The sequence below is a fragment of the Cydia fagiglandana genome, chromosome 25 (assembly GCF_963556715.1).
Source record: "Cydia fagiglandana chromosome 25, ilCydFagi1.1, whole genome shotgun sequence".
In the NCBI taxonomy this organism is placed as follows: Eukaryota; Metazoa; Arthropoda; class Insecta; order Lepidoptera; family Tortricidae; genus Cydia; species Cydia fagiglandana.
This window is the reverse complement of record NC_085956.1, coordinates 8,094,327-8,121,048: the sequence shown is the minus strand read 5'-3', so window position 1 is coordinate 8,121,048 and position 26,722 is coordinate 8,094,327. Positions and strand designations below refer to the sequence as shown.

Genomic DNA, 26,722 nt, shown 5'->3' with positions numbered 1-26,722 from the left:
TGATTTTAATTGCTAAACTGAGCTATTTTTACTATGGGACCAACCCTAAAATCGGGGAAAAATTTTTGGCTTTTCCATAGAAAACGTCGAACATCTGATCAGCCAAAATGTATAAAACGGTGAAATTTTTTTTCGGGATTTCGGGGTTGGTGCCATAATAAAAGTAGCTCAGTTTAGCGAGTAAAATCGAGCCCTGGATTTAAAGCCCCATGATCAGACAACCCCTGTATGTACGAGCGAGATGCATAGAAAGTGAGATACTTAGACGAGAGCGTATCTGTTAATGTCAAAACTGGTGGTAGTGGTCCCTGTCGCTACGGGGCGCCGTTTCCACTTCGCTGTACAGTCGCCATCAGATATATCGGAGCGGCCAAGGTGCTCACAAATATCTGAACACGCCTCTATTGTCAGGACGTTAGAGCGCGTGTTCAGATATTGTGAACACCTTGGCCGCTCCGATATATCTGATGGCGACTGTACCGTCGATTTACAATACGAAGTCGCTGAGATACTCATACAAGCTGTGTGTTTATCCCATATACTAAAATGACAGTTTGAGTGGCCATCAAAGAGAATTTGAAATAGAGAGTTACTGTCATGGTAAATTATTTAGCTACAGTACATTTACTGCCATCTTTTAACAGAAGGACTGTTAGAACGCCATTTGACTATGATATTCTTTCACTGTCGAGTTAACTTGTTAAATATTAATATTAACGCCATCTATTCGGGCCTACCTACCATTGGCCTATACTCGAGTAGATGGCGTTAATATTAATATTTAATAAGTTATCACATATCAGTGAAAGAATAAGGATCAAAGTCTAATGGCGTTCTAACAGTTTTATTTTCTGTCGAAAGATGGCAGTAAATTTACAGTGGCTACATAATTTACTTTGACTCCGTCTCTATACACTCTATTCTCATTAGTGGCCATTATTCAATCATCCTGTTGTTGTGCCAATGTGTTAAAATGGCAAATCGATTCGGCCATCGCCCACAGTGTTAACTGTACATAGGTGGACCTTATTACAATAGGCATACGGTCCACCGATGTACTGTTATAGTGTTGCCTTTTGGACAAACATTCATTTCAGTATCTCGGACAAAAAAGAAAGTAATTTTTATTTTATCAAATAAACATACGGGGTTAACCTTGACGCCAATGACCGATATATCCGCAGCGCAGGTTCAACGCCAAAGACGGATTAATCGGTCACAGACCCCAGAGCAACATTGACCTACGTGCATATGCATAAAGTTCAATTTCAGTTTTGACACTTGGGTGACGTGGCGTCAGAGTCACGGCTTATGTGTTTAACACGGCGTCGAAAAGGTTAAGAGTAGTGACCGATATGAGTTTTGGTTGTAGATCGGCGATGTACCTATATTATTATTTATGTCTGTTATTTAACACATTCATTATAAAAATCATGAGAAATTCATGTAAAAACAAATTTAATTTCATTTATTTTACATGTACATAATAGAAACGGCGGCCCCGCGAAGAAATATAATATATTAAACGGTATGTGTTATTATGTACTGTATGTTCATGTCCACATAACTGTTGTAATTCTCTTATCAGATTTTTGCAACTAACCCCCGTTTTAGTAAAAACTAACTAGAGGTCAAATATGTGTTGTTAGTTTTTTTTAGCGTTAGACAAAAGGTAAACAATCTTGACGTGTCTTTTCATTGAAAAACAGTTTTGTAAAATAAGTCACGGCAAATATGTAACAATTATGAATCTTAAACGATTATTTACATTATTTTGCTTTCATAAGTAATAGTTACTGATAAAAAAAACGTTTTTCAATTATTAAAAGTCACGTCAATATCGCGTAGTCTTATTCGAATGCTAAAAAACGAACTATAACACCACTTGCACCAGCCGGTTAAACTGTTAGCCCAGTGTCAAATTGTATTAGTAACCATGCAGTTACAGGTTCAACTAGTTAACCCCGGGTTAGTGAATGGCGCATGTGGCCCTTAGTGATTCAACATATTTTGACCCTTGATACAGTTTTTACTAATTTAGGGGTCATATAATTGTTCGCTTCTGGCAAATTGTCATGTATATAAGAGGATGATGACATTGTATATGAATTTATTAACTATTGGTCAGTGAATCTACGCAATTGTCTATAAAATGTCGGTGGATTGGATACCTATAGTAGACCCTAGTAAACGTTGTCTATGTACGGAATACGAAAATGTGCGATGAATATACATTTAAGGTCATAAATATGTATGCAATTGTCAATCTCAGGGTCGGGTGCGCTAAACCGTCCGTCACTGTTAAAGCGTTCGCTAAATTTTATTGTATGATAATTTTCATAGCTCTCTGCTGAGTGATGTTGATCAGTCTGTCAAATGTGGTTGGTGCAACTGGCCCTTGATCTACTGAAATGAGGTTAAACACGTTTTATATTTATGACCTTGCACACACAGATAACAATAGACTCAACATGTGAACTATTGGAATGTTACGAAAATTCGTAAAAAAATCCTTATGTTTGGGTAACTAGTTTCAAAGCGTCTAAAGGCGGGATTCCACCGGCGTGCGGCACAAAAGTGCTTGTGCCGTGCGTGCCGCAGACTAGTGGAATCTCGCCTTAAGCCTAACTATTGGTCAACTATTAGGTGACCTATATCTTGAACAACTGTTCTTAATAATGAAATGATGTTTCAGTTGCGCTCTGTGTACAGAAGACAGTTTTATTTCGCCAGTGAGTAGATAGATAGATAAAGAGCAGGTACATCTCACAAAAAATATACGCAAGTATTTTGATTTAAATGAATTGTACTCTTACGTCATAATACTGTGTAAAATGATAATAATAATCATGTATCAAGCTACCTACTCACTAGTTGCTGATTGTTTAAATGAATTATAAAATTGTAGTATGTATAAATGAATTGTAAAAACATCGATAATGTTTTGGGGCTCATTCTCATGTACGAATCATTTCGTGTTTAGAGATTCTTGTTTTGGTCTTAATGTTATTTAACAGATTACCGAATGAGTAAAATTTAGGCGCAAATTAGCCTTCCTTTAAGTTAAATGTTGTTGAAAATGACACACAAGTGAGACAAAAATGACTGAGTATTTTTGGAAACGTTTTGTATTGCGTTCCCGCGCGTGCGCGACGCCGCGGCCTCGATCAAAGCTCCGAGTATTTTCAGCGCGCAACTCCTGATTATCAAACTCATCATATAATAATATATAATTGGTATATAAATAATCGTAGGGTCTTAGAAATGTGTCCACTAAATTATTAGATGTGTAGCGACACATTTAGATTATTCATTTATTCAATATTCGCCGACATTCGAGTCAAAGTTACGTAGTTTCTTTGGAAATTAAATCGAAACTTAATAAAATGTCCGTTCAAACTCACTTCTTAATAGTATTTGCAATAAAAAGCAAAAAAAAAATGTTTAATAATATGTAATTTAATGTACTAAATTGGGGTTTAAAATTAGCTATGCGAATATATCGAGTCGTGTCTACGCAATGTCCTGTTGTTTCAACGTTAAAAAAATTCAGCGGGCGATTTTTGTGCCAGCCCCCGGCTGTCACCAAAACGAGCTCGCGACCAAAAAAATACGGTTTTAACTATGTCTATACATATAATTAGTAAGTATCATATACTGTACAAAAAGGCTGCAAATTTGGGAAAAAAATGTAAAAAAAATTGGCCTCTTTTTGGGGCCGTTAACATACGCTTAGTAAAATGGATAGGAGATGTACCTCGTAAGTGTCGGGCGGCGGCGGGCGCGGCGCCGCGCTTGTACATATCGGCTAGCGCGCGCCGCCGCGACCGCCGCCACAACATAAGCTGTAAATTGTTTGTAAAATAGTCATGTTCAGAATTTCAGTGTAGTTTTGTTGATTATTTTTTTCAACTGGAAATTGCTGAATAAAGCGAAGATTCTGTTTCATAAGTTTGTTTTATTTTCAATCCCTTTCGACAGCCATAAACTCTGAAGTCTGGGGTGCTATTCCACCTGTCCAATTTCTTCTCTCTCATTAAAGCAAAATGTGAGACACAATACACATTGGACAAAGAAGTAGGTGGAATACCACCCTTTGAGACGCCTGCCAGTTCGCAAACCCTAACAGGCGTAGGTGTTAAGGCTCCGTCACACAGGCGCGTTTTGCGGGCGGCGCGTGAACGGGGCGCGCCGCTGTGAGTTGATCAGTAGACTGCTTTAGCGGGAAAAGAGCTCCACAGGGTTAATTTTGGTAAAACGTAAACTCATGTCAAGCCAGTTGCGAAGGTTCCGGAGTGTCAGAATCTTGCCATGTCATTTGCCATGCCATTCGCTACGGCAGCGAAGAAGGTCCATACTGGAACAAATGGACTTAGTATTAGAATTCTCGGTTTGCGTCGGTTCTATGTCCTGACTAGGGAATGCAAATCGGTTATTTTTTGTATGGAAATAATCGGTTATTAACCGAAACCGCGGTTATTACCATACAAAAAATAACCGATTTGCATTCCCTAGTCCTGACTAGCCCTGATCTATAAGTCTGTATCTTTAGGTATTTAAATAAAAATAAACAAAATCTGCCCTCAAATGGCTCAGTTGAGAGTAGCCCGTCCTTAGATATTATACAATTATAAAATTAGCATTAACCCTTTGACCGCCGTTGTCCGGTATAGAAGACAACGATAGACCGATACGCTGGCGCCGTCGTCTTGTATACAAGACAGATATTCAACCACTGAGTTAATGTGAAAATAATAACAATTGCAATTTCATTTACACTCGTGTTCATATTTAAGGTCTTTGTTTTTTCATTTATTTGCTTTTTAAGCCGCTATATAAATACCTTCTTTTATAATAAGGCATTTAAAAAAATTGCTCCAATTTTCAAAATTTTTATGTTTCTCGTCGCCGTTGTCTTGTATAAAAGACAGCTAGGGATGGGAATGTTAACTCGATATGGGAATTTTTAAAGTAAATATAAAGTCAGAAATATGTTTTTATCTAAGTATTTGAACACTTGTTAATCGCCAATTTTTTTCAACGAACAGTAGGTAACTACTTACTAGAATACGTAGAACGAGAGTCAGATAGGCATAACTATATTTAAAGTTCAGGCAGCTTCTTTAGCTCTATAAAGTAGAGTCAGACAAGTAAATTTGCCCTTGTAGATTGTGGACTATTTAATTGCAGAAGAGATAAATAAAAATAATAATTGATGTTATTTTATAGCTTAGTGGGAAGGGATACACCGCAGCGACCGCTTCGCACAAGAGTGGTACAGGGACATACCTGTTTATCAGACTTTAGTTTTTTGTTATAACATTGAAGTTAATGTGTAATTTTTTAATAACAAGTCGTTGAACGTTTTTTTGATAAGAGTTTACCTATAGATTAATGTAAACCAAACTGAAATTATAATGATAGATTCTAATTCCGGAATAATATCTTTCACTCATTAAAAATTCAACCCACGTGTAATTTTCACTAAAACAGTTCCGGTATATTGACTTTATCGACACATGATGCGCAGCTTTAACGTTACGCCAATAAAGTTTACGTACCAACAAGCGCTTACGCCGTTGACCTAGAGACTATTATTACTTGATCCGCGCGGAAACAGTCCTTGTCAGTCTGCACTGCGGGCAGTCCATGCGCGCCGTTGTCTTGTATAAAAGACTTCTCGTACAGCCTAGTGCGGCGATATCACGTCTTGAATCGACATTGTTTAGTGGTTGTTTTTATGTTAAATCCCTATATTTTAAACATTTTCGGGTGCTTAATTTTGGTAATTTGGAATGAAATTAAAACAGGATAAGAACAAAGCTAAATTAAAAAGATTTTTACCATAAATTGTAAATATCGATATCACTATTTGCAATTAGAGATGTGCGCCGATGGCAAAATCATCGGCGGCGGCGTCCGATGATTTTTTGACCGGCGGCGGCGGCGTGATCGGCGTGAAATCGGCGTGGCATAATTTTTGATTCTGCATGAGAACGTACCCGTAGAAACCCTAAATTAAAGCCTTCAGAGTATTTACTAGGCTATCCAAAACATATTATGTGTGTTTTCTAAATTATTGCCGAAAATTATATCCCATCATGACACTTGGCAACCATTTAGTACCAATACCAACCTAACGGTTACCAATGGTATGTTTAAATATTAAAATAAAAAGGATACTTTAAAACGCTACATTTTAGGCAGTATTTTTACTTACTTTATAAGTGGAATACAAATAAAAGGCAAAAAAATTCTTTATAAGTTAAGTCTTAAATCTATGTATATTGACTTTTCCCAGCCGCTGTCGCCTCACCTAGGATTTGTTACGAAATAATGATGAACTACATACTTTACATTTGTCTGAACTGAAGTTTTACAGAAATGTAATGTTAGATTAAAGATGTCATCGTTTTCGAAAGAAAACGTCTCTGGCGGGTAGATTCGCTCAACAGAATGTCTTTGAAGTGTCCCGTTTTATGGAATACTAAAGTCTACTTTGTTTTCTTCTAGCTTAGTGATGATAGTTGGTGATTTAAGTTCCTATAAGTAGGTATAATTGTTTAAGTACCTATAGCTTATTGCGAAGCTTTAAACTGATTTTTATCATTTTGATTGAAATATATATATGGGGTCATCCATTAATTACGTCACACGAATTTCTAGGTTTTTTTACCCCTCCCCCCCTCCTTGTCACACTTGGTCACATTTGGCAAACCCCTCCCCCCTGGTGTGACGTCACATTTCTTCAACGAAATCGGCAAATATTTCAAAAATAAAAATATTATATTAAAATATTAGTAATTTTATAACCCAAAACTGATTAAGAAATAAAATTAAACGAATAAAAACGATTATCGTTTCAAAACCTTGTTATTTAAATGATAATTAGCATATAAAATAATTTAAATACATTTTCGTTTACTGATGAAAGTGATGAAGTTAAAGTGACGTCACAAAGTTTATGACTCCCCCTCCCCCTTGTCACAACATGTCTCATTTTCTTGACCCCCTCCCTTCCCCTAAACGTGTGATGTAATTAATGGATGATCCCTATTGTTAAGTAAAAGAAGCTGATAATCACCATAAAATTACTAAGAATTGATCGCTTTTAATTTTAAATGAAAATGTATATTATATGATGAATAAATAAATCATATTTATTTATCACATAATATACAATTTCGTTCTACAAAAAAGCTGTGCGAAAAAATATCATATAATAACCTGAGATCCAGAAACTAGATCTTGTTTAAATTAACACTAAATCGAGCTAACACCGCAACGACAAAAATGATGCTAATTTGGTTCACCGGCAAATAATAAGCGAAAAAGCATAAGGATCTTTAAATTATACCTCTGACACTATCTACTCACAACGCAACATGGAATAAGACACGTTAGGTATCAAAATTTCCCACGCCGATTATACGCCGGTCAAATTTATCGGCGGCGGCGGCGTGGAAAAATCGTCGGCGGCGGCGGCGCGGCGGCGCGGCGCACATGTCTATTTGCAATCCCTAAACTTTTTATTAGTTGTTTACTTAAAATTTGCTCTGGCGTGTGAGTGAGCGTCTTTGCGGACTAGGTCCGGCGGCCAAAAGGTTAAAAAATTCTATCGATGATACTCAACATGGCTTCATTCAACGTAGGTCCACAGTGTCTAACCTGGCTTTACTCAATGACTTTATCTCTGAGTCGATGGACAATGGTCATCAGGTGGATGTTATCTATACAGATTACAGTAAAGCTTTCGAACGTATTGATCACGATATCTTAATATCTAAGCTTTATTTGATTGGTATCAGAGGGGATCTTCTAAGATGGTTTAAGTCGTACATAAAAAATCGGTGTCAGTCAGTGGTGATTAATAATTACATGTCGAGCTGGGTATCTATACCAAGTGGAGTCCCCCAAGGGTCTATATTGGGCCCACTTCTATTTAACATTTTTGTGAATGACATAAGTACCTGCTTCCAGTTCTCTAAGTTACTCAGCTTTGCGGACGACATGAAAATTTTTGCTAAAATTACCTCACCGGCTGATGCATATGCACTACAATCTGATCTAAGAAGACTCGATACCTATTGTATCACAAACAAATTAGGTTTAAACCCCTCTAAATGTTCTACAGTAACCTTCTCTCGTAAATCAAATAATATATATACCCCATATTCACTTAAAAATAACATTCTTCAGCGAGTAGCAATCATGAGAGATTTAGGTATTATTCATGACTCCAAACTTATTTTTAGTGAGCACATTGATAGTATAGTAGGTAAAGCTTCCAGGTCACTTGGTTTTATAATGCGTAGTTCAATCTGTTTTACCCGTCCCAAAACTCTCAAAATCTTGTATTGCGCTTACGTGAGAAGCAAACTAGAATACGCATCTCAGATATGGAATCCTCAATATAAAATTTATGTTGATAGGGTTGAGAGATTGCAGTTAAAATTCGTCAAATTTCTCTGTTACAAAATGCAAGTTAATTATAGTTCTACCAACTACCTCAAGCTGTGTAAGAAACATCATTTGATCCCACTTGTTAAGCGCCGTGAAATTGCAGATATAGTTTACTTAGTAAATATTATAAAAGGTAATGTAGATTGTCCAAATTTGCTTAATAAGATCTATTTTAATGTTCCGTCAAGGAGGCTTAGGCATTTTCGTCCCATTAGTAATAACCAAGCTGCTGCTACTAGGTATAGGAAAAACAGCTTCATATGCAGGGCAGGCATGAGTTTAAATAAAGTTCTTACAAATTGTGATATTGACATATATAGTGATAGCATACCAGTAATAAAAAATAAATAAATTAGATACTTCATGGGTGACAATAATTCTGGCGCAGGTCAGGGCTCGGTACATTATTAAATGTGTACTATCCGTAAAAGGTTTTCATCTCTTTATTTATTTTTGTAAACATAGATCATATACACACAGATCATCTGTTCTTGTGCTTTGTGAACTTGTATGTGTAACTAAGTTGGGCAAAAACTTTCTATAATTTATTATATTTCTATAAGTGAGAACCTATAATTGGCTCTGTGATTCTATTGTAATTTCTGGATATATATAGCGCTGTTGGTTTTCCATGTACTAAAATAAAATAAAATAAAATAAAACAATGCTTGCGGCCCTACTGCGGAACTATATAGTTCGTTTTTTTAGCATTAGAAAGAACTTGCAAGAAGGTAAGCGATCTTGACATGTCTTAATTGAAAAACGCGTTATAAAAATTAGTAACTATTACTTTTGAAAGCAAAAGAATATAAATGATCGTATTACATTCATAATTGTTACATATTTGCCGAAACTTATTTTTAAAATGTGTTTTTCAATTAAAAGACAAATCAAGATTGTTTACCTTATTTCTAATGCTAAAAAAAAACGAACTTTAGAAAGGAACAGCATAATTCGTCCCTGAACCGCTGTCAAACTTCGGGTATTATTTATTCTGTGCCTTGGGCAGCGCGAGCGACGCCACGCACACAGCCAGCAGCAGGACCACCAGCGCCAACTCGGGGGAGTTCTGACCAAATGTAAACTCACCGAATACATAGACGAACCAGAACATGGCGACTATGATCGCCGAGAGCCCGTCGAGCTTCTTGAGCAGGCAGCGGTCGGGCGCGTGCAGACACTCGACCACCACGCACACCAGCAGCCCGAGCGACGCCACGCACACCACCAGCAGCACTACCACGCACAGCAGCGCCATCTCGGGGGAGTTCTGACCAAATGTAAACTCACCGAATACATAGACGAACCAGAACATGGCGACTATGATCGCCGAGAGCCCGTCGAGCTTCTTGAACAGGCAGCGGTCGGGCGCGTGCAGACACTCGACCACCACGCACACCAGCAGCCCGAGCGACGCCACGCACACCACCAGCAGCACTACCACGCACAGCAGCGCCATCTCGGGGGAGTTCTGACCAAATGTTAACTCACCGAATACATAGACGAACCAGAACATGGCGACTATGATCGCCGAGAGCCCGTCGAGCTTCTTGAACAGGCAGCGGTCGGGCGCGTGCAGACACTCGACCACCACGCACACCAGCAGCCCGAGCGACGCCACGCACACCACCAGCAGCACTACCACGCACAGCAGCGCCGACTCGGGGGAGTTCTGACCAAATGTAAACTCACCGAATACATAGACGAACCAGAACATGGCGACTATGATCGCCGAGAGCCCGTCGAGCTTCTTGAACAGGCAGCGGTCGGGCGCGTGCAGACACTCGACCACCACGCACACCAGCAGCCCGAGCGACGCCACGCACACCACCAGCAGCACTACCACGCACAGCAGCGCCATCTCGGGGGAGTTCTGACCAAATGTCAATTTAATAGATTAGTCTATTTTTCGCCAATCTGATTAAGAGCCAACATGAGTGGTCATTTCTCCATACTAACGTACTCGACTGTTTCCTCCGTGGGTTTTGATGCTAGAGCAATGATTTTTTCAACACAGATTAATATTGTCAATATCTGTGTCGGACCGTTCTACTTTTTTTGATATTTTTGTGTTTTAAGGCGCTAGAGCCCTTCAAAAATGGCCAAAATGGCCTCATTGACTATGCCGCAATGAGAGGCGTAGTATTCAAATCTGATATCAATTAGCCAAAAAAGCAAAAAGGTCCGACACAGATAATTTCATAATCATTTAGATTTCAAAATTTGGTTACGATTGGTTAAGTTTAGTAGTAGTTACCATAAGGCCCCCCCCCCCACATCTGGCGTCTTTCGAGCGTCGTCGTCTGTCGGCGTCGGTCCAGCGCTATGGAAAATGACGTCGCTGCGCAGTTGCGTCGACGCTGCGTCGACGTTGCGTCGACGTCGGCCATAGAATTGTAGACGCCGACGCTCGAAAGACGCCTGATGTGGGGGGGGCCCTTATACCGAGACTAACTGAAATAGCAGGACACGTTCGTACGTTTCTGTGAAAATACGATTAAAAAAAATACGCTACATCTGGATGCTGATACGCAATAATGTGTCAACCCACATTAATTTTTCAATAAGATGTCTACTCTAAATATTGACGCTTAAAGTTGCTTAAAGTTGACATTTTATTGCAAAATGAATGTGGCGGATGACTCATTTTTGCTAAACACCTGGGGCCCATTTCTCGAACGATATTAGTCTAATAATATTAGTTTGTTGTCATGACAACCTATATCATTTGACAGTTCGTGGACTAATAATATTAGTCTAAGAACGTTCGAGAAATAGGCCCCTGTACATTCTCTACGAGCAAAAAAGGCTAGGCTGTATAAGAGACACAACCGCAATAGGGTATTTGACTGTATTTATAATAAGTTATTTTACGCCATGCAAGAAATAAAGCACGAGAAGATTAATAGAGAAACGTAGACAGCAGTTATTTTTAGACACAATTTCTATTTTAAAACCCGTATAAAACAACAAAGAGTAGTTAATTTGATTGGGACGTCACATGGTAGTTTAATATAAATTCCATCAAACTTATTTGACTAGTAGTCAAATAGTTCAAATACCCTTATGCGACAGAGACGGACATATATATGTCGCTCTACTCTACCGGACCCACCGTGAAGTTCGCCACAAACAGCAAGATGCCGACTGCAATGAATGCGACCGCGAGCAAGTTGAGACCGTTGCGGTTTATTTTGCTCATTAAGCCAGTGTACCAATCTGCAATATAAGGCGTATCCAGATTAGTCAATTCTTCGCCAATCTGATTAAATTGCTCCATCGAATCAGGCCCTGTAGACAACATGCCAATCGCTGACGCTCCGTAGCGAACGAAACGCAACTGTCACAGTCACACCAATATGCAAGAGTGATAGAGAGACAGAAAGCGATTTGATAGCGAAGCGCAAGCGATTGTCACTTGGCTAATAGGCCGCCTGGACGTGCAAACGCCAATTTGGCTCGCCGAATTCAACCGCCGATAAAGACCGATATTACCGATAAAATGAGGTGCGGACGCAAGAATACCAATTTGTGAAGCCAGTATTTTCGTTCTGGGGCATTTTTTCGATTTAGATCGAGGACTCTAATATCACCATAAATCTAAAATTGGTGATTAAATTGGAGATTGACGCCAATTTCATTTCTGATCAAATCGACCGATTTGATCAGTCCCGTCTGGATACCACTTTACAGAAGAATCCGCATATAAAGCCCCCTCCAGACTATGCGCGTGAATCGCGGGCGAAGCCGCAAACGCGAGTGTGGAGTCGATTTCGCTGTCTGCGAAAATCGACGCCACACTCACGTTCGCGGCTTCGCGCCGCGATTCGCGCACGAGTGTGGAGGAGGCTTAAGAACCGGTTTGACGGGAGCGAAAATGAACTTCTGCTATACTTACCCTCTTATTCATAAACGTTTACTAAAGTTGACAAGCCGATAATAATCGTTTGTCCCTTTCCATCACACCGATACGTTGGAAAGGGGCATACGATTATTATCGGCTTGTCAACTTTAGTAAACGATTATGAATAAGAGGGCGTATCTTTAGGTATTTAAATAAAAGTAAACAAACAATTTGTACATTTTCGGGTAGTAATAACATTTATTACCTAACCGATTAATTACAAAACCGCCTGGATCGGTCCTGAACGACCTGACTTTAACCTACATTATTTTTTGATCGTGTAATATTTTCGTCTACCCGCAATACTGGATAAAGAGGCAAGGGCCATTTGAGGATAGATTATGTTTACCTTTATTTAAATACCTAAAGATGCAGGTTCAAGTCCTGTCGGAAGCGTATTTTATTCATTATTCTTTTAATATAAAATTTGTAAGAATTACACTAAACTTATCGCTCGCAGATGTATCTGTTTGATAAAAAAATGGATTACATACGATCTGCCTGATTTAACGATCGGCCGGCGACATATACCTTCAGTGGTATTGGTAGTATTGGTTGGTTCAGCGTAGGCAAGGAACGCTATCCCCGCGTCCTTGCCCTGCGTTGAGTTGCCTCTCAAGCTGTACTCTTGGACCTCTTCTTCGTCTTCCGAGGAGTCTTCGAAACTAATTATCTGTTAAATGAATGAATTAATTATTAGCGGAATATGGAGGATTTAACCTCCCATACATACAGGGGGCCGATTTTTGAATTTCGATCGATCGATTTCGTCACTCGAAAATCGGTGGAAAACGTCGAAATGCTAATTTTTAAAATACGAGCGATCGAAATTTGGAATCTAGTGGTATTGACCACTCGATTTCATTTATATTAGTAGAAGTTAAACGCCTAGTAGTGGAGATATCATTTAACTAAATACACGAAATCGAGTGGTCGAGTTTCAAAAATCGGCCCCCAGTACATATAATAAGTATTCACAATTTTAATGAATACACCTGTGGCGCATCACAATATTGGCTGCCCACAGCCCGTCTACGTCAACGTGTCTATGTCATTCCGTCCAGAACTAAAATTACTTTCTACACGTACGCCATAGGCTTAGGATTTAAGGATTTCAATGATTGAAAATATTCTCTCATTAAATATAAATGATAATCATGTCTGAATTCCGCGGATCAGTTAATAATTAATTATATATATATACCACAACACAAACACCCATCGTCTGACCCCAGCAGAGACAAAACATCCTCCAGACCGAGCATAGTCGCGCTACCCCCTCTGCCACGCATACGGTAATTTTCCGTGTTCGAGTCGAAAGTGTCTTTGAGTGACGTCCGTGTCTTTGAACGAACCAATCACGGCACGGGACTTCGTTCACCTCGTCCCGCGCACCCCCGCATTTATGGCATCATTGGTTGCATGAAATAATTGCTCTAAACTCGGTCTAGCTAGAGGATTCCTAGTCTATGGACCCCAGTACTCAGTAGGTACGTCTATCTTCTCCGATGATTTCAACTTTCAACCGCTAGCACACTAGTGTATGAAACGAAGCAAGTTGTTGTATGAAGACCCATGCATTAATTTCTCAGTCGATGAACCGGCCAAGTGCTAAGTCTGACTGGTGTTTCTAGGGTTCCGTACATAATTCCGACTCACGCTTGACTGCACATTTCTAATAGGTAAAGAACTATTTTTTGTGTATTTTTTTCAAAATTTTACACCCAGTTGTTTCGGAGATACAGGGGGGGGTATGGTCATTTGGCTATTTGTATTTTCTTAAATAACTTCGAACCTATGTATTTTAAAATTATAAAAAACATGTCCATCTTTGGGTTACTAATTTACATATGTGTACCAAATTTCAACTTAATTGGTCCAGTAGTTTCCGAGAAAATAGGCTGTGAGAGACAGACAGACGCACGAGTGATCCTATAAGAGTTCCGTTTTTCCTTTTGTGGTACGGGACCCTAAAAACACTTTACAGTTAGGTATTTATACGTAAAAATACAAATATGTTTATATATTTGACCGAGTAATTCCTCCGTCCAAAATTATTTTACCAAATAAGTTATTGATATTTCTGCTGGGATATTTTTTTTGATATTTCATATACTTATTGTTGCAATACGTTACATGAATAGGTATAAGTATCCAGTGAAGAAAGTTTGAGCGGAGCGTTTTTCCGTAAAAAGATATTAACGATTCAAGACTTTAGGTATTTACTTAAATACTATTATTATTATTCTTTGGAAATTTATACAATACTTTTTATTTATTGATACTTTATCATACTGTAAAGATTTTTCTGGCAGAGGAATTAGGTACCTAAAGATACACCCCCTTATTCATAAACGTTTACTAAAGTTGACAAGCCGATAATAATCGTTTGTCCCTTTCCATCATACCAATACGACGGAAAGGTACAAACGATTATTATCGGCTTGTCAACTTTAGTAAACGTTTAAGAATAAGGGGGACAAAGTACCTATAGTGTGGCAATTCGACGTTAAATTGCAATACTATATTATACATTTGGTCATTGTAAAATTATGTTCCGACGCTATCCTCGATCGTTTCAGAATTTTAACAATCTTACCTCAGCTCGTCCATCTTCGCCGATAATCTCAACCGTAGACCACCCCGTCGTAGACGGCATGCCCAACCGACTACGAGGTACGACGAGACTATCTTCGACTCCCTGACGTCCGTGTTCTTCAGAAGACTGTTCTTCTTTTTGTTTCGGTTTGGGGGTACTCTTTTCGCTGGTGGTCGTGCTCATCGCGGCCTGCTGGCCGCGTTATACATATTAGATGAATATGTCCAGTGAAGAAAGTTTGAGCGGAGCATTTTTTCGCAAAAATATATTAACGATTTAAAACTTTAGGTATTTACTTAAATACTATTATTATTATTCTTTGGAAATTTATACAATACTTTTTATTTATTGATACTTTATCATACTGTAAAGTTTTTTCTGGCAGAGGAATTATATAGGTACCTAAAGATACAGAGTATAGTGTGGCAATTAGACGTTAAATTGCGACACTATTTTATTAGGTCACGAAATGACTGCTCAAAAAACGTTTTAGAGGGAAATGCTAGGAACACAATTTTTGACTTCGTAAGTTTGTTTGGACTAGTTCGGAGGTGAACATATCAAAAGTCCCCGGCAGTAGCCCCGGTGCTGGGGGGTAGAGAGGGGTAAGAAGGTCTCATTTTTCGGTTTTTCACTTATATCAGACATCTTGGAAACTTTGCGTCTTAGCGACATGATTACTAAGACAAACCAAAAGCTGATAAAATTAGTTACAAGTTTTATCCAGTCAAGTTTTTTGATATCTTGAATAGTTTTTGAGATATCCGCTCTTGAAAGTTCATTTAGGGATGTTAATTTTATCTTGATATCTATATCAGTGATGCTGTTAGGCCGTGTTTGGTATCATTTTCGTATAAATAGGGGGTGCTGAATTCATTTATGGTATCACATTGACACAATTCCGAAGTAAAACCAAAATTTAATAAAATATATTTTTTTAATCCCTCTTCACGCTTAAACCGTTGAACCAATTTCGTTGAAATTTGGTACAGAAATAGTTTCAGTCTCGATACAGAGGACATAGGATAGTTTTTATAACCAAAAGCATCTTTTGAGGGTGTGAAAAGTGGGGTGGAAGTTTGTATGGGGAATCAATAACCGCTGAACCGGTTTAGATGAAATTTAGGATGGTAATACATCTGTGATTTAGTTGAAAATGATACCAAACTTGACTTCAAACCTTACCTTAAGCAGTATTAACCTCAGGAATTCAGTTTCGTCGACGAAGTTGAATTCCCCCCATACTCCATTTCACAACTTTAAATGATGATTATTGAGATAAAAAGTATCTTATGTCCTGTCTCGGGACTCAAAATATCTGTGTACCAAATTTCAATTAAATCGGTTCAGCGGTTTAAGCGTGAAGAGGAGTTAAAAAAAAAGGTATTGTTTAAAGTTTGTATGTTTTTTCTTAGGAATGGTGTCAATGTGATACCAAAAATGAATTCAGCGCCCCCGATTTATACGAAACTGATACCAAACACGGCCTAGCACCTTCACTAATGTAGATATCAAGACAAAATTGAAAGCCCTAAATAAACTTTCAAGAGCGGATATCTCAAAAACTTTTCAAGATATCGAAAAACTTGACTGAATAAAACTTGTAACAAATGTTATCAGTCTTTGGTTTGTCTTAGTAATCATGTCGCTAAGACGCAAAGTTTCCAAGATATAAGTGAAAAACCGAAAAATGAGACCTTCTTTCCCCCCAGCACCGGGGCTACGGCCGGGGACTTTTGATATGTTCACCTCCTAACTAGTCCAAACAAAGTTACTGAGTCATAAATTGTGTTCCTAGCATTTCCCTCTATACCTTCTTATTGCTTGGCCTATATACATTTTGTCACTGCAAAATTAGCTTGTTCCGACGCTATCCTCTCGATCGTTTCAGAACTTTAACAACCTTACCTCAGTTCGTCCATCTTCGTCGATAATCTCAACCGTCGTAGTCTTACTCTTCCGTTTCTTTGCCTCAATGCCCAACCGACTACGAGGTACGACGAGATTATCTTCGACTCCCTGACGTCCGTGTTCTTCTTTTTGTTTCGGTTTGGGGGTACTCTTTTCGCTGGTGGTCGTGCTCATCGCGGCCTGCTGGCCGCGTTATACATATTAGATGAATATGTCCAGTGAAGAAAGTTTGAGCGGAGCATTTTTTCGCAAAAATATATTAACGATTTAAAACTTTAGGTATTTACTTAAATACTATTATTATTATTCTTTGGAAATTTATACAATACTTTTTATTTATTGATACTTTATCATACTGTAAAGTTTTTTCTGGCAGAGGAATTATATAGGTACCTAAAGATACAGAGTATAGTGTGGCAATTAGACGTTAAATTGCGACACTATTTTATTAGGTCACGAAATGACTGCTCAAAAAACGTTTTAGAGGGAAATGCTAGGAACACAATTTTTGACTTCGTAAGTTTGTTTGGACTAGTTCGGAGGTGAACATATCAAAAGTCCCCGGCAGTAGCCCCGGTGCTGGGGGGTAGAGAGGGGTAAGAAGGTCTCATTTTTCGGTTTTTCACTTATATCAGACATCTTGGAAACTTTGCGTCTTAGCGACATGATTACTAAGACAAACCAAAAGCTGATAAAATTAGTTACAAGTTTTATCCAGTCAAGTTTTTTGATATCTTGAATAGTTTTTGAGATATCCGCTCTTGAAAGTTCATTTAGGGATGTTAATTTTATCTTGATATCTATATCAGTGATGCTGTTAGGCCGTGTTTGGTATCATTTTCGTATAAATAGGGGGTGCTGAATTTATTTATGGTATCACATTGACACAATTCCGAAGTAAAACCAAAATTTTATAAAATATATTTTTTTAATCCCTCTTCACGCTTAAACCGTTGAACCAATTTCGTTGAAATTTGGTACAGAAATAGTTTCAGTCTCGATACAGAGGACATAGGATAGTTTTTATAACCAAAAGCATCTTTTGAGGGTGTGAAAAGTGGGGTGGAAGTTTGTATGGGGAATCAATAACCGCTGAACCGGTTTAGATGAAATTTAGGATGGTAATACATCTGTGATTTAGTTGAAAATGATACCAAACTTGACTTCAAACCTTACCTTAAGCAGTATTAACCTCAGGAATTCAGTTTCGTCGACGAAGTTGAATTCCCCCCATACTCCATTTCACAACTTTAAATGATGATTATTGAGATAAAAAGTATCTTATGTCCTGTCTCGGGACTCAAAATATCTGTGTACCAAATTTCAATTAAATCGGTTCAGCGGTTTAAGCGTGAAGAGGAGTTAAAAAAAAAGGTATTGTTTAAAGTTTGTATGTTTTTTCTTAGGAATGGTGTCAATGTGATACCAAAAATGAATTCAGCGCCCCCGATTTATACGAAACTGATACCAAACACGGCCTAGCACCTTCACTAATGTAGATATCAAGACAAAATTGAAAGCCCTAAATAAACTTTCAAGAGCGGATATCTCAAGAACTTTTCAAGATATCGAAAAACTTGACTGAATAAAACTTGTAACAAATGTTATCAGCCTTTGGTTTGTCTTAGTAATCATGTCGCTAAGACGCAAAGTTTCCAAGATATAAGTGAAAAACCGAAAAATGAGACCTTCTTTCCCCCCAGCACCGGGGCTACGGCCGGGGACTTTTGATATGTTCACCTCCTAACTAGTCCAAACAAAGTAGAGTCAAAAATTGTGTTCTAGCATTTCCCTCTATAACTTCTTATTGCTTGGCCTATATACATTTTGAGAGCGCTGGTGGCCTAGCGGTAACGCTACGTCTTACGTAGGCGAACAACGCGCGAACGCGGCGCGGCGCGGCGCGGCGAAATCAATCCTTTGATGCCCATAGAAGTGTCCTACGTAAGCGATCTCGTTGCGAACGCGGTGCGGCGCGATTTGCACGCGAATGTCAGGCGCCGCGCCGCGACGCGCCGCGTTCGCGCGTTGTTCGCCTACGTAAGACGTAGCGTAAGAGCGTGCGACTTGCAATCCGGAGGTCGCGGGTTCAAACCCCGGCTCGTACCAATGAGTTTTTCGGAACTTATGTACGTAATATCATTTGATATTTACCAGTCGCTTTTCGGTGAAGGAAAACATCGTGAGGAAACCTGCATACATCTGCGAAGAAATTCAAAGGCGTATGTGAAGTCCCCAATCCGCATTGGGCTAGCGTGGGGACTATAGCCCAAGCCCTCTCGCGCTCGAGAGGAGGCCTGTGCCCAGCAGTGGGACGTATATAGGCTGAGATGATGATGATGATGATATACATTTTGTCACTGCAAAATTAGCTTGTTCCGACGCTATCCTCTCGATCGTTTCAGAACTTTAACAACCTTACCTCAGTTCGTCCATCTTCGCCGATAATCTCAACCGTCGTAGTCTTACTCTTCCGTTTCTTTGCCTCAATGCCCAACCGACTACGAGGTACGACGAGACTATGTTCGACTCCCTGTCGTCCGTGTTCTTCAGAAGAGTGTTCTTGTTTTTTTTTCGGTTTGAGGGTACTGCTGACGCTGGTGTTGGTAGCTTCGGTGGTGGTGGTGGTCGTGCTCATCGCGGCGAGCACGTCCTTAATGGAGCTCACGTCCACGCCGGCTTTCTTGATGGCGGCGTTTATTAGGGCTCCGGTCACCTACGGCATTCAATCTAGTATATAACTGGAGCAGGCATGAGGGGAGGAAATGGCCGGACAGGAAGGTCTTATGTATCTTTCGGTAGGAGTATGAGTAGCAGCGAAAGAGTTTACACTTACATTGAATAATTTTACGGTTTAGACTTGTTTGTCGTGAACGCTGCTCGCACTGTTAGTGCTTGAGAAAGGAGACCTAGGCTCTCCGAAACATGTAGCGCGAGTGACTAAAAACAAGTGAGTCTAAACCGTAAAATTATTCCATGTTAGTATGTCTCACAACAGTTTTAATTTCGAGTTTACACTTAATTATAAGAGTGAAAGACTAAGTCGAGCCTTGAAGCAGAGAAGACTCAACTCGAGTCCTAAGGTCCTTACCAACACTAATCTCACGGGCGAGACACAGTCGCGCCAGTCCTATGCTAGTTCTAGTCGTACAGAAGGACTGACGCTCTTCCTTTAAGCAGTTACGCGACTAAGGGCCACTTGCACCATCACACGAACCCGAGGTTAAGCGGTTAAACCGTTAACTTAGTGTCAAATTGTACTGGTAACCATGGTAACTCCCTGTTTAACCGGTTAACCCGGGGTTAGTAGAATGGTGCAAGTGGGGCTAACCTGTGCAATTGTGCATTTCTCTACAAGAGTTCTCGCCCTATAACGGTCGACTCAGGCACAGGGGGCATACCGCGAAAAACGAAATTCGCAAACTGCAGGGATCTTTCTCTTTTACTCCAATCAAGACGTAATAAGAGTAACAGAGAAAGATGCGCGCAATTTGCGAACTTCGATTTTAGCGGTTGGCCCCCTGGTCCCAATAGGAACGATCAGCGAGAAGCGATTAGTAGAACTAGAAACGAGTTGGCGAGAAGCGAGTGTAGTTCTGAGTTTTGTCGCTGGGCTCTAGCTTATCGCTTACTCGCCCTTGGTAGGAGCCTTAGTGCCTTAAAGACCATCAATATAAATTATTGTGTACTAGGACTAGTGCCTTAAAGACCATCAATATAAGTTATTGTGTACTAGGACTAGTGCCTTAAAGACCATCAATATAAGTTATTGTGTACTAGGACTAGTGCCTTAAAGACCATCAATATAAGTTATTGTGTACTAGGACTAGTGCCTTAAAGACCATCAATATAAATGATTGTGTACTTACTATGGATAATACAGCGATGAAAATTAACCCGACTCGCAGCTGTATCCCACAACACGACCTGAACCTTGGATACAATTCACACATGTTGATTTATTTGTAAAACATCAAAAACCAAAACATTAGGTCAAAATGTCATTCTCGAAATCTGGCAACGTTAATATATCCATAGATTTCATATTCTACCATAATGGCCAAGCAAATCTTGTCAGTAGAAAAAGGCGTGCAATTAAAATTGACGAGACGATATACCTTCGCGCCTACATTTTCAAATTTGCCGCCGTTTTCTACTGACAAGATCTGCTTGACCAACTATGTATCTAAATACTTATCTACCCTAGTGAGTATTATATTCTTTGATACTTGTTTTTTTTTATAATCAAACTTGTTTCAGGTCGGTAGGTGGCGCTGCTGTAATGTCATGTAAACGTGTTTTCAATAAATAAAAAAGTAGAAACTAAAATGTGACAGTTAGGTACGAAGAAAGTGGCGCCCTCATTTAATTTCTACTCTTTTATGTCGTACTATAGCACTGAATAAATAATAGTACTACCGTACAGAAAGGACACTTCCTCCAAACCAGAAAAGACAGCATTCAGGGACGAATCATGCTGTCCCTTACGCCTATTTAAGAAACGAGTCCGCTATGTACTGGAGTCAGTTATGTAACGCTGCCATACATAACCCAAAAAAATTTTATTAAGCTATGAGCTTCATCACATCTGATATTTGAGTAATTCTAAGCATTTCTAGCGTGAAGTGGGGGGGAGGGTGGGGTACAAAGACGGCCGCCATCCGTCATCTTTAAAAAAAATCTACTCTGATCCTGGTGGGTACTAGGGCAAGTTTGGTATCATTTTCGTATAAACCAAAGACGTAGAATTCATTGCTGATATTTGTTTTTTCAATTTCATAGTAATTTTACAAGAAAAACGTAAAAAGGTGAAAAATTTGGTTGGAGATTTTTGCTACGCGGAGCCGAAACTACAAAAGATAGAAAGTTGAAATTTGCACACTAGATTACATTTATAAAGTGTACAAGAGATAAGAAGCGATTTTGAGAAATTCAACCCCTAAGGGGGTTAAAAAGGGGATGAAAGTTTGTATGGGGTTCAAGTTTTATTTTAAGCTAGGAATTTGAAACTTCGTAAAACGATATATTATTAAAATACAAGAAAACTAATTTCAGCGTTTTTGAAAATTCATCCCCTAAGGTGGTGAAAAAGGAGTTGAAAGTTTGTATGGATATCAAAAAAATTTTCGAACGCGGGACTTGAATCTTTGTATTTGGGGATATTATTAAAAGACAGGAAAAGTAATTTCAGCGTTTTGTAAAATTCATCCCCTAACAGGGTTAAAAAGGGGTTGAAAGTTTGAATCCATTACAAATCCGAGTAGACACACATTTCTTATTGGCTCCCAGGCTTGAAATGCTTAGAATTACTCAAGGAACATATGTGATGAAGCTCATAGCTTAATAAAAAATTTTTGGGTCAACTTTATAACTGCTTCCGCTAATGTAATCCGGCGTTCGGCTGTGTCAACTGCCGGATGGTTTGCCAAACTAGCCAGATTCTTACTAAACTCATTAGCCATACCATAGCTTACTAAACTAAGGCCCACTTGCACCATTCCACTAACCCGGGATTAAGCGGTTAAACTGTTAACCAAGTGTCAAATTGTACTGGTAACCATGGTAACGCCAGGTTTAACCGGTTAATCCCGGGTTAGTGGAATGGTGCAAGTGGGCCTTAGTGTCGGCACCTCAGAAACGGTGTTTTTAAGTGCCAATCTTTAGGTACGTTACCCTATTAACCTTTTGGACGCCAATGACCGATATATCCGCGCCGCAGGTCCAACGCCAAAGACGGATTAAATCGGTCACAGACCACAGAGCAACATAGACCTAAGTGCATGTGCATAAAGATCCATTTCAGTTTTGACACTTCGATGACGTGGCGTCCGAGTGACAGCTTTTATGTATGACACGGCGTCGAAAAGCTTAATATACATACTAGGAAAAGTAGGAAATAAAACCACAAAATGTATGTTTTAACCTTTTAATCAAGGTTTAAGTGAACAAAAATCTTTAATTACATCATTGAGGATTGCTTTCCAAAAAAGTTTATTCCCTTCATACGTACTAAAATTAGACTTTACAATCAATAACGTCTATTTCAGTTCTTTCCAGAATTAAACTTTTTTGAAAGACCACTTCCGAGCGCCGTCCCACGAAGCATCTCGACTATATTATAGTTATATAGCATATAAAAGTTTATTCAGTAAGGAAAATGTAATTGAACTATAAACTGAAACTTAATGGTCGCGTTTTCAAAGCATTCAGGAAAAGTTACAAGAAATACACACACGCTGAAATGTATCCTCTCTCTTTACAATAAGGCTCGTTTTAGTATACCTACGATGTATTTGCGAACGCCTACCGAAACGCTATTTAGCGAAACAGACAATTTGACGGCAAAATTTCTTCTATAATATTATAACTATTACTCTTTGGAGCTAAGAACGGTGGTAAGGCAATTTACAAAAGTAGTGATGCTTTGCCATCGTATTTTCTCGGAAACGTTCGTATTTGTCATGCTACCTCGGTCACCCTCTTTACTTTTTGTACTGAGACTGACTGAAATGGCATAACACGTTCGTGCGTGTCCGTGAAAATACGACGGTAAAGGATTATTCACTACATTTGTAACCCTGTGAACTCCAACCCTATAGTGCGCGGCGCGTCATCGTGAACAAAAAGAATTTGAAATAGAGTGTTACTGTAATGGTAAATTAGGTAGCTACCAGTGGCGGCGCGTCCATAAAAGCCGATTCCCACCGGCTTACCTGTTTTTGGACGTTTGAGCAGAGTTGTAAAGGAAATATGTAAGCCAAATTAGCCCCGGCTTGTCTATGAATATGTTTGACGCGCCGCCACTGGTAGCTACAGTACATTTACTGCCATCTTTCGACAGAAGATTAAAACTCTTAGAACGCCATTGATTTTGATCATTATTCATTCACTGATATGTGTTAATTAGTTAAACATTGAAAATAACGCCATCTACTCGAGAGTAGGCTGAAAGTTATGGCGCCATCGCTCGAAAAGATTGCACCATACCTTTGGCCTACTCTCGAGTAGATGGCGTTAATATTAATATGTAACAAGTTAACACATATCAGTGAAAGATTAATGATCAAAGTCAAATGGCGTTCTAACAGGTTTAATCTTCTGTCGTAAGATGGCAGTAAATTTACAGTGGCTACATAATTTACTTTGACAATCCGCCTCCGTACACTCTATTCTCTTTGTCGTGAATCTAGTCCGGATGCACCAGGATTCACATTGGGCTGAAGCCGCGCGCGTCAGTTGACGTCTTAAGGCGTGTCTCCATATTGCGCGGCAAACTATCGAACATTGGCTCGCGAGGCAGCCGCGCGGAATGGATATCGAGTTGGCTCGCGAGCCGGTATCCATTGCGCGCGGCTGCCTCGCGAGCCAATGTTCGATAGTTTGCCGCGCAATATGGAGACACGCTTTTAGACGGTCAAAGTTTAAAAACAAAAATAACAAATTTATGTATCGTTTAGAAAACACGACCCTCGCAACAACCGACAGAAGCTGAATATAGAAATATTTCCACTTTTCCGCATTTATACTTTTTTTTTATATCAAATCAATTATACTTTGTTCATCAATCACTCACTACGTCATTTTTTTAATTAATTACGATTTTTCTCGAACATATTTACACCTAACTAACTTAGTCGTCAAATTAAAATTAAAAAAATCCAAGAAACAAAGTCTTCCTATTTCTTTAAAGCGACCGCTTACAAGTCGTAGAAAAAATACATTAAAATTTCGTATTTGGGCCAGGCAGAGTTAAAATACTATAAATATCGGCTCTGGCCCCTTAGGACAAAAAACTCACTTAAGGATACGCCTAGGTTATTAATTCAGATGCAATTAACAACTACCTACACTAATATACTAGGTATAACGACTACATGCCGAAAATGTCTGTGTACACCACATTCCAGTTTCGACAAATTCCAAAAATGTCTAATTCCCGATGTAGGGATCTAGTAACTGGCCACTCTAAACTAAAAATGAATTCTATTCACCTATAAACAGAATTCATTTTAGTAAAGGTTTCAATAACTGGCCATCCTTCAATAACTAGCCACCTTATACTAAAATTAATTCTGTTTGTAAGTGAATAACATTTATTTTTAGTTCAGGGTGGTCAGTTACTAGCGAATTACCCTATTATTCACAAAATACATGAAAATTATGAGATGAGAGTACTTATTTATTTATTTTTTACATATTATATCAGTACAAAATGGAAATTATATTGAAAATCTGATAATTTATCTTATTGCATCTGGAACACCTACATGACATGACATTTTTTTTATTTCCGCTACCTAAAGGTTGTCTGGGGGAAATCGCTTTTTAGCGATAAGACCGCCTGTTGTTCGTCTTGACTTGTGTTGCTGTTTTCAATGAGGTGTGTAAAAAGAGTATTGTATATGATGATTTGATAATTATTAACTGATACCTAATTAATAGTTGAATCAAGGGAAGTCTGCAACTATTTTGATAGCACACGCAGTGCAAGTGTTATTTTAAACGTAACTTCTATGAAATTATTAAATAATAAATAAGTAAGAAAATGTTGCCACTTTTTACTAGCGCGTCTTGTATTTATGTAAAAATAAGTAAATAAAAGTACTGTTTTAAATCGTAGGAGTAAAATTTGTAATAAATAAATTATCTTAGCGTGATTATTTATATATCAAAAGGAATTTACTATTTCACCAACAAATTATTGCAGTGGCAACATTGTCTTACTTTTTTTGGTCTTGAATTACGTTTTGCAGTTTAGACATCCTTAAAAATTGAGAAAATCTGACATTTTTGGATTTTATTGAAATAGGAATGCGATGTTGAAATATCGAGCGACAGAGAGGAGGCACACAAAACCGTCACAACACTTCGCCATAAACATTTGGCGTCCAAACATTAACCAAATAATCCTTCACTCACTTCAAAAATACAACTACTAAGAGCCAAAACAAGGGTAGAGTTAACGGGGCCCACTGATTAACAGTCCGCCGGACGGTATCGGCTTGTCAGTTAGAACAAAATTTTGACAGTTCCGAACAACTGACAGGCCGATAGTGTTCGGCGGACTGTTAATCAGTGGGCCCCTTTAGCCCAAGAGAAGTCTGCAACGATTTTGATAGCACACGCAGTGCAAGTGTTACCTATTTTAAACGTCTATGAAATTATGACGTATAAATAACACTTGCACTGCGTAGGTTATCGAAATCGCTGCAGACTTTTCTTGGTCTAACTCTAACTACATAATAGTGCTTCCTTTTCAAATTAAATTGCCATACACACTTGCTGCCACACGATTTCGCCTCTCAAAATTAACTAAGTACTAAAATGGACTTTAAAAAAAATGACTTTACACCGCGACAACCCATATACCGTACCTACAGATTCTAACCCCCTTATTCATAAACGTTTACTAAAATTGACAAGCTGATCGCTAATCGTTTGTCGCTTTCCGACGTATTGGTATAATGGAAAGGGACAAACGATTATTATCGGCTTGTCAACTTTAGTAAACGTTTATGAATAAGGGGGTAATATTTTAATAATATTAATCTAACAACATCACCCTGAATTAATAACCTGCGACGCGCTAATTCTAATTAAATTTAAATAATAATAATGCTTATCTATTTACAAAACAGTCTGTAGGCCGCGAACAAATCGCCAGACACAAAAATTTACTATCAGTTTCATTTTTATTTGTTTTTTTTCTTGCTATCTCACGATTCGTATTCGGCCAGTGTGAAAAAACATATGCCAGCGGTGTTGCCACAGAAAAAAAACTTGAAACAATTAATCTTCTCACACGCTCTTTGTGACTACATTATATTCACTGACATACATTTTTA

At 38.7% G+C, this 26,722-nt stretch overlaps 1 protein-coding gene across 1 annotated transcript; it reads right to left on the bottom strand.

Annotated features, from left to right (window-relative positions):
- Positions 1 to 9,900: 9,900 nt before the first annotated feature.
- LOC134676845 (uncharacterized) lies at positions 9,901 to 11,797 on the bottom strand. Its single transcript, XM_063535226.1, has 3 exons — positions 11,579 to 11,797; positions 9,978 to 10,336; positions 9,901 to 9,934 (listed from the first exon to the last, which is right to left on the bottom strand). The coding sequence occupies exons 1-3, from the start codon at positions 11,765 to 11,767 to the stop codon at positions 9,901 to 9,903; spliced, it is 582 nt and encodes a 193-aa protein (XP_063391296.1). The 5' UTR covers positions 11,768 to 11,797.
- Positions 11,798 to 26,722: the final 14,925 nt, after the last annotated feature.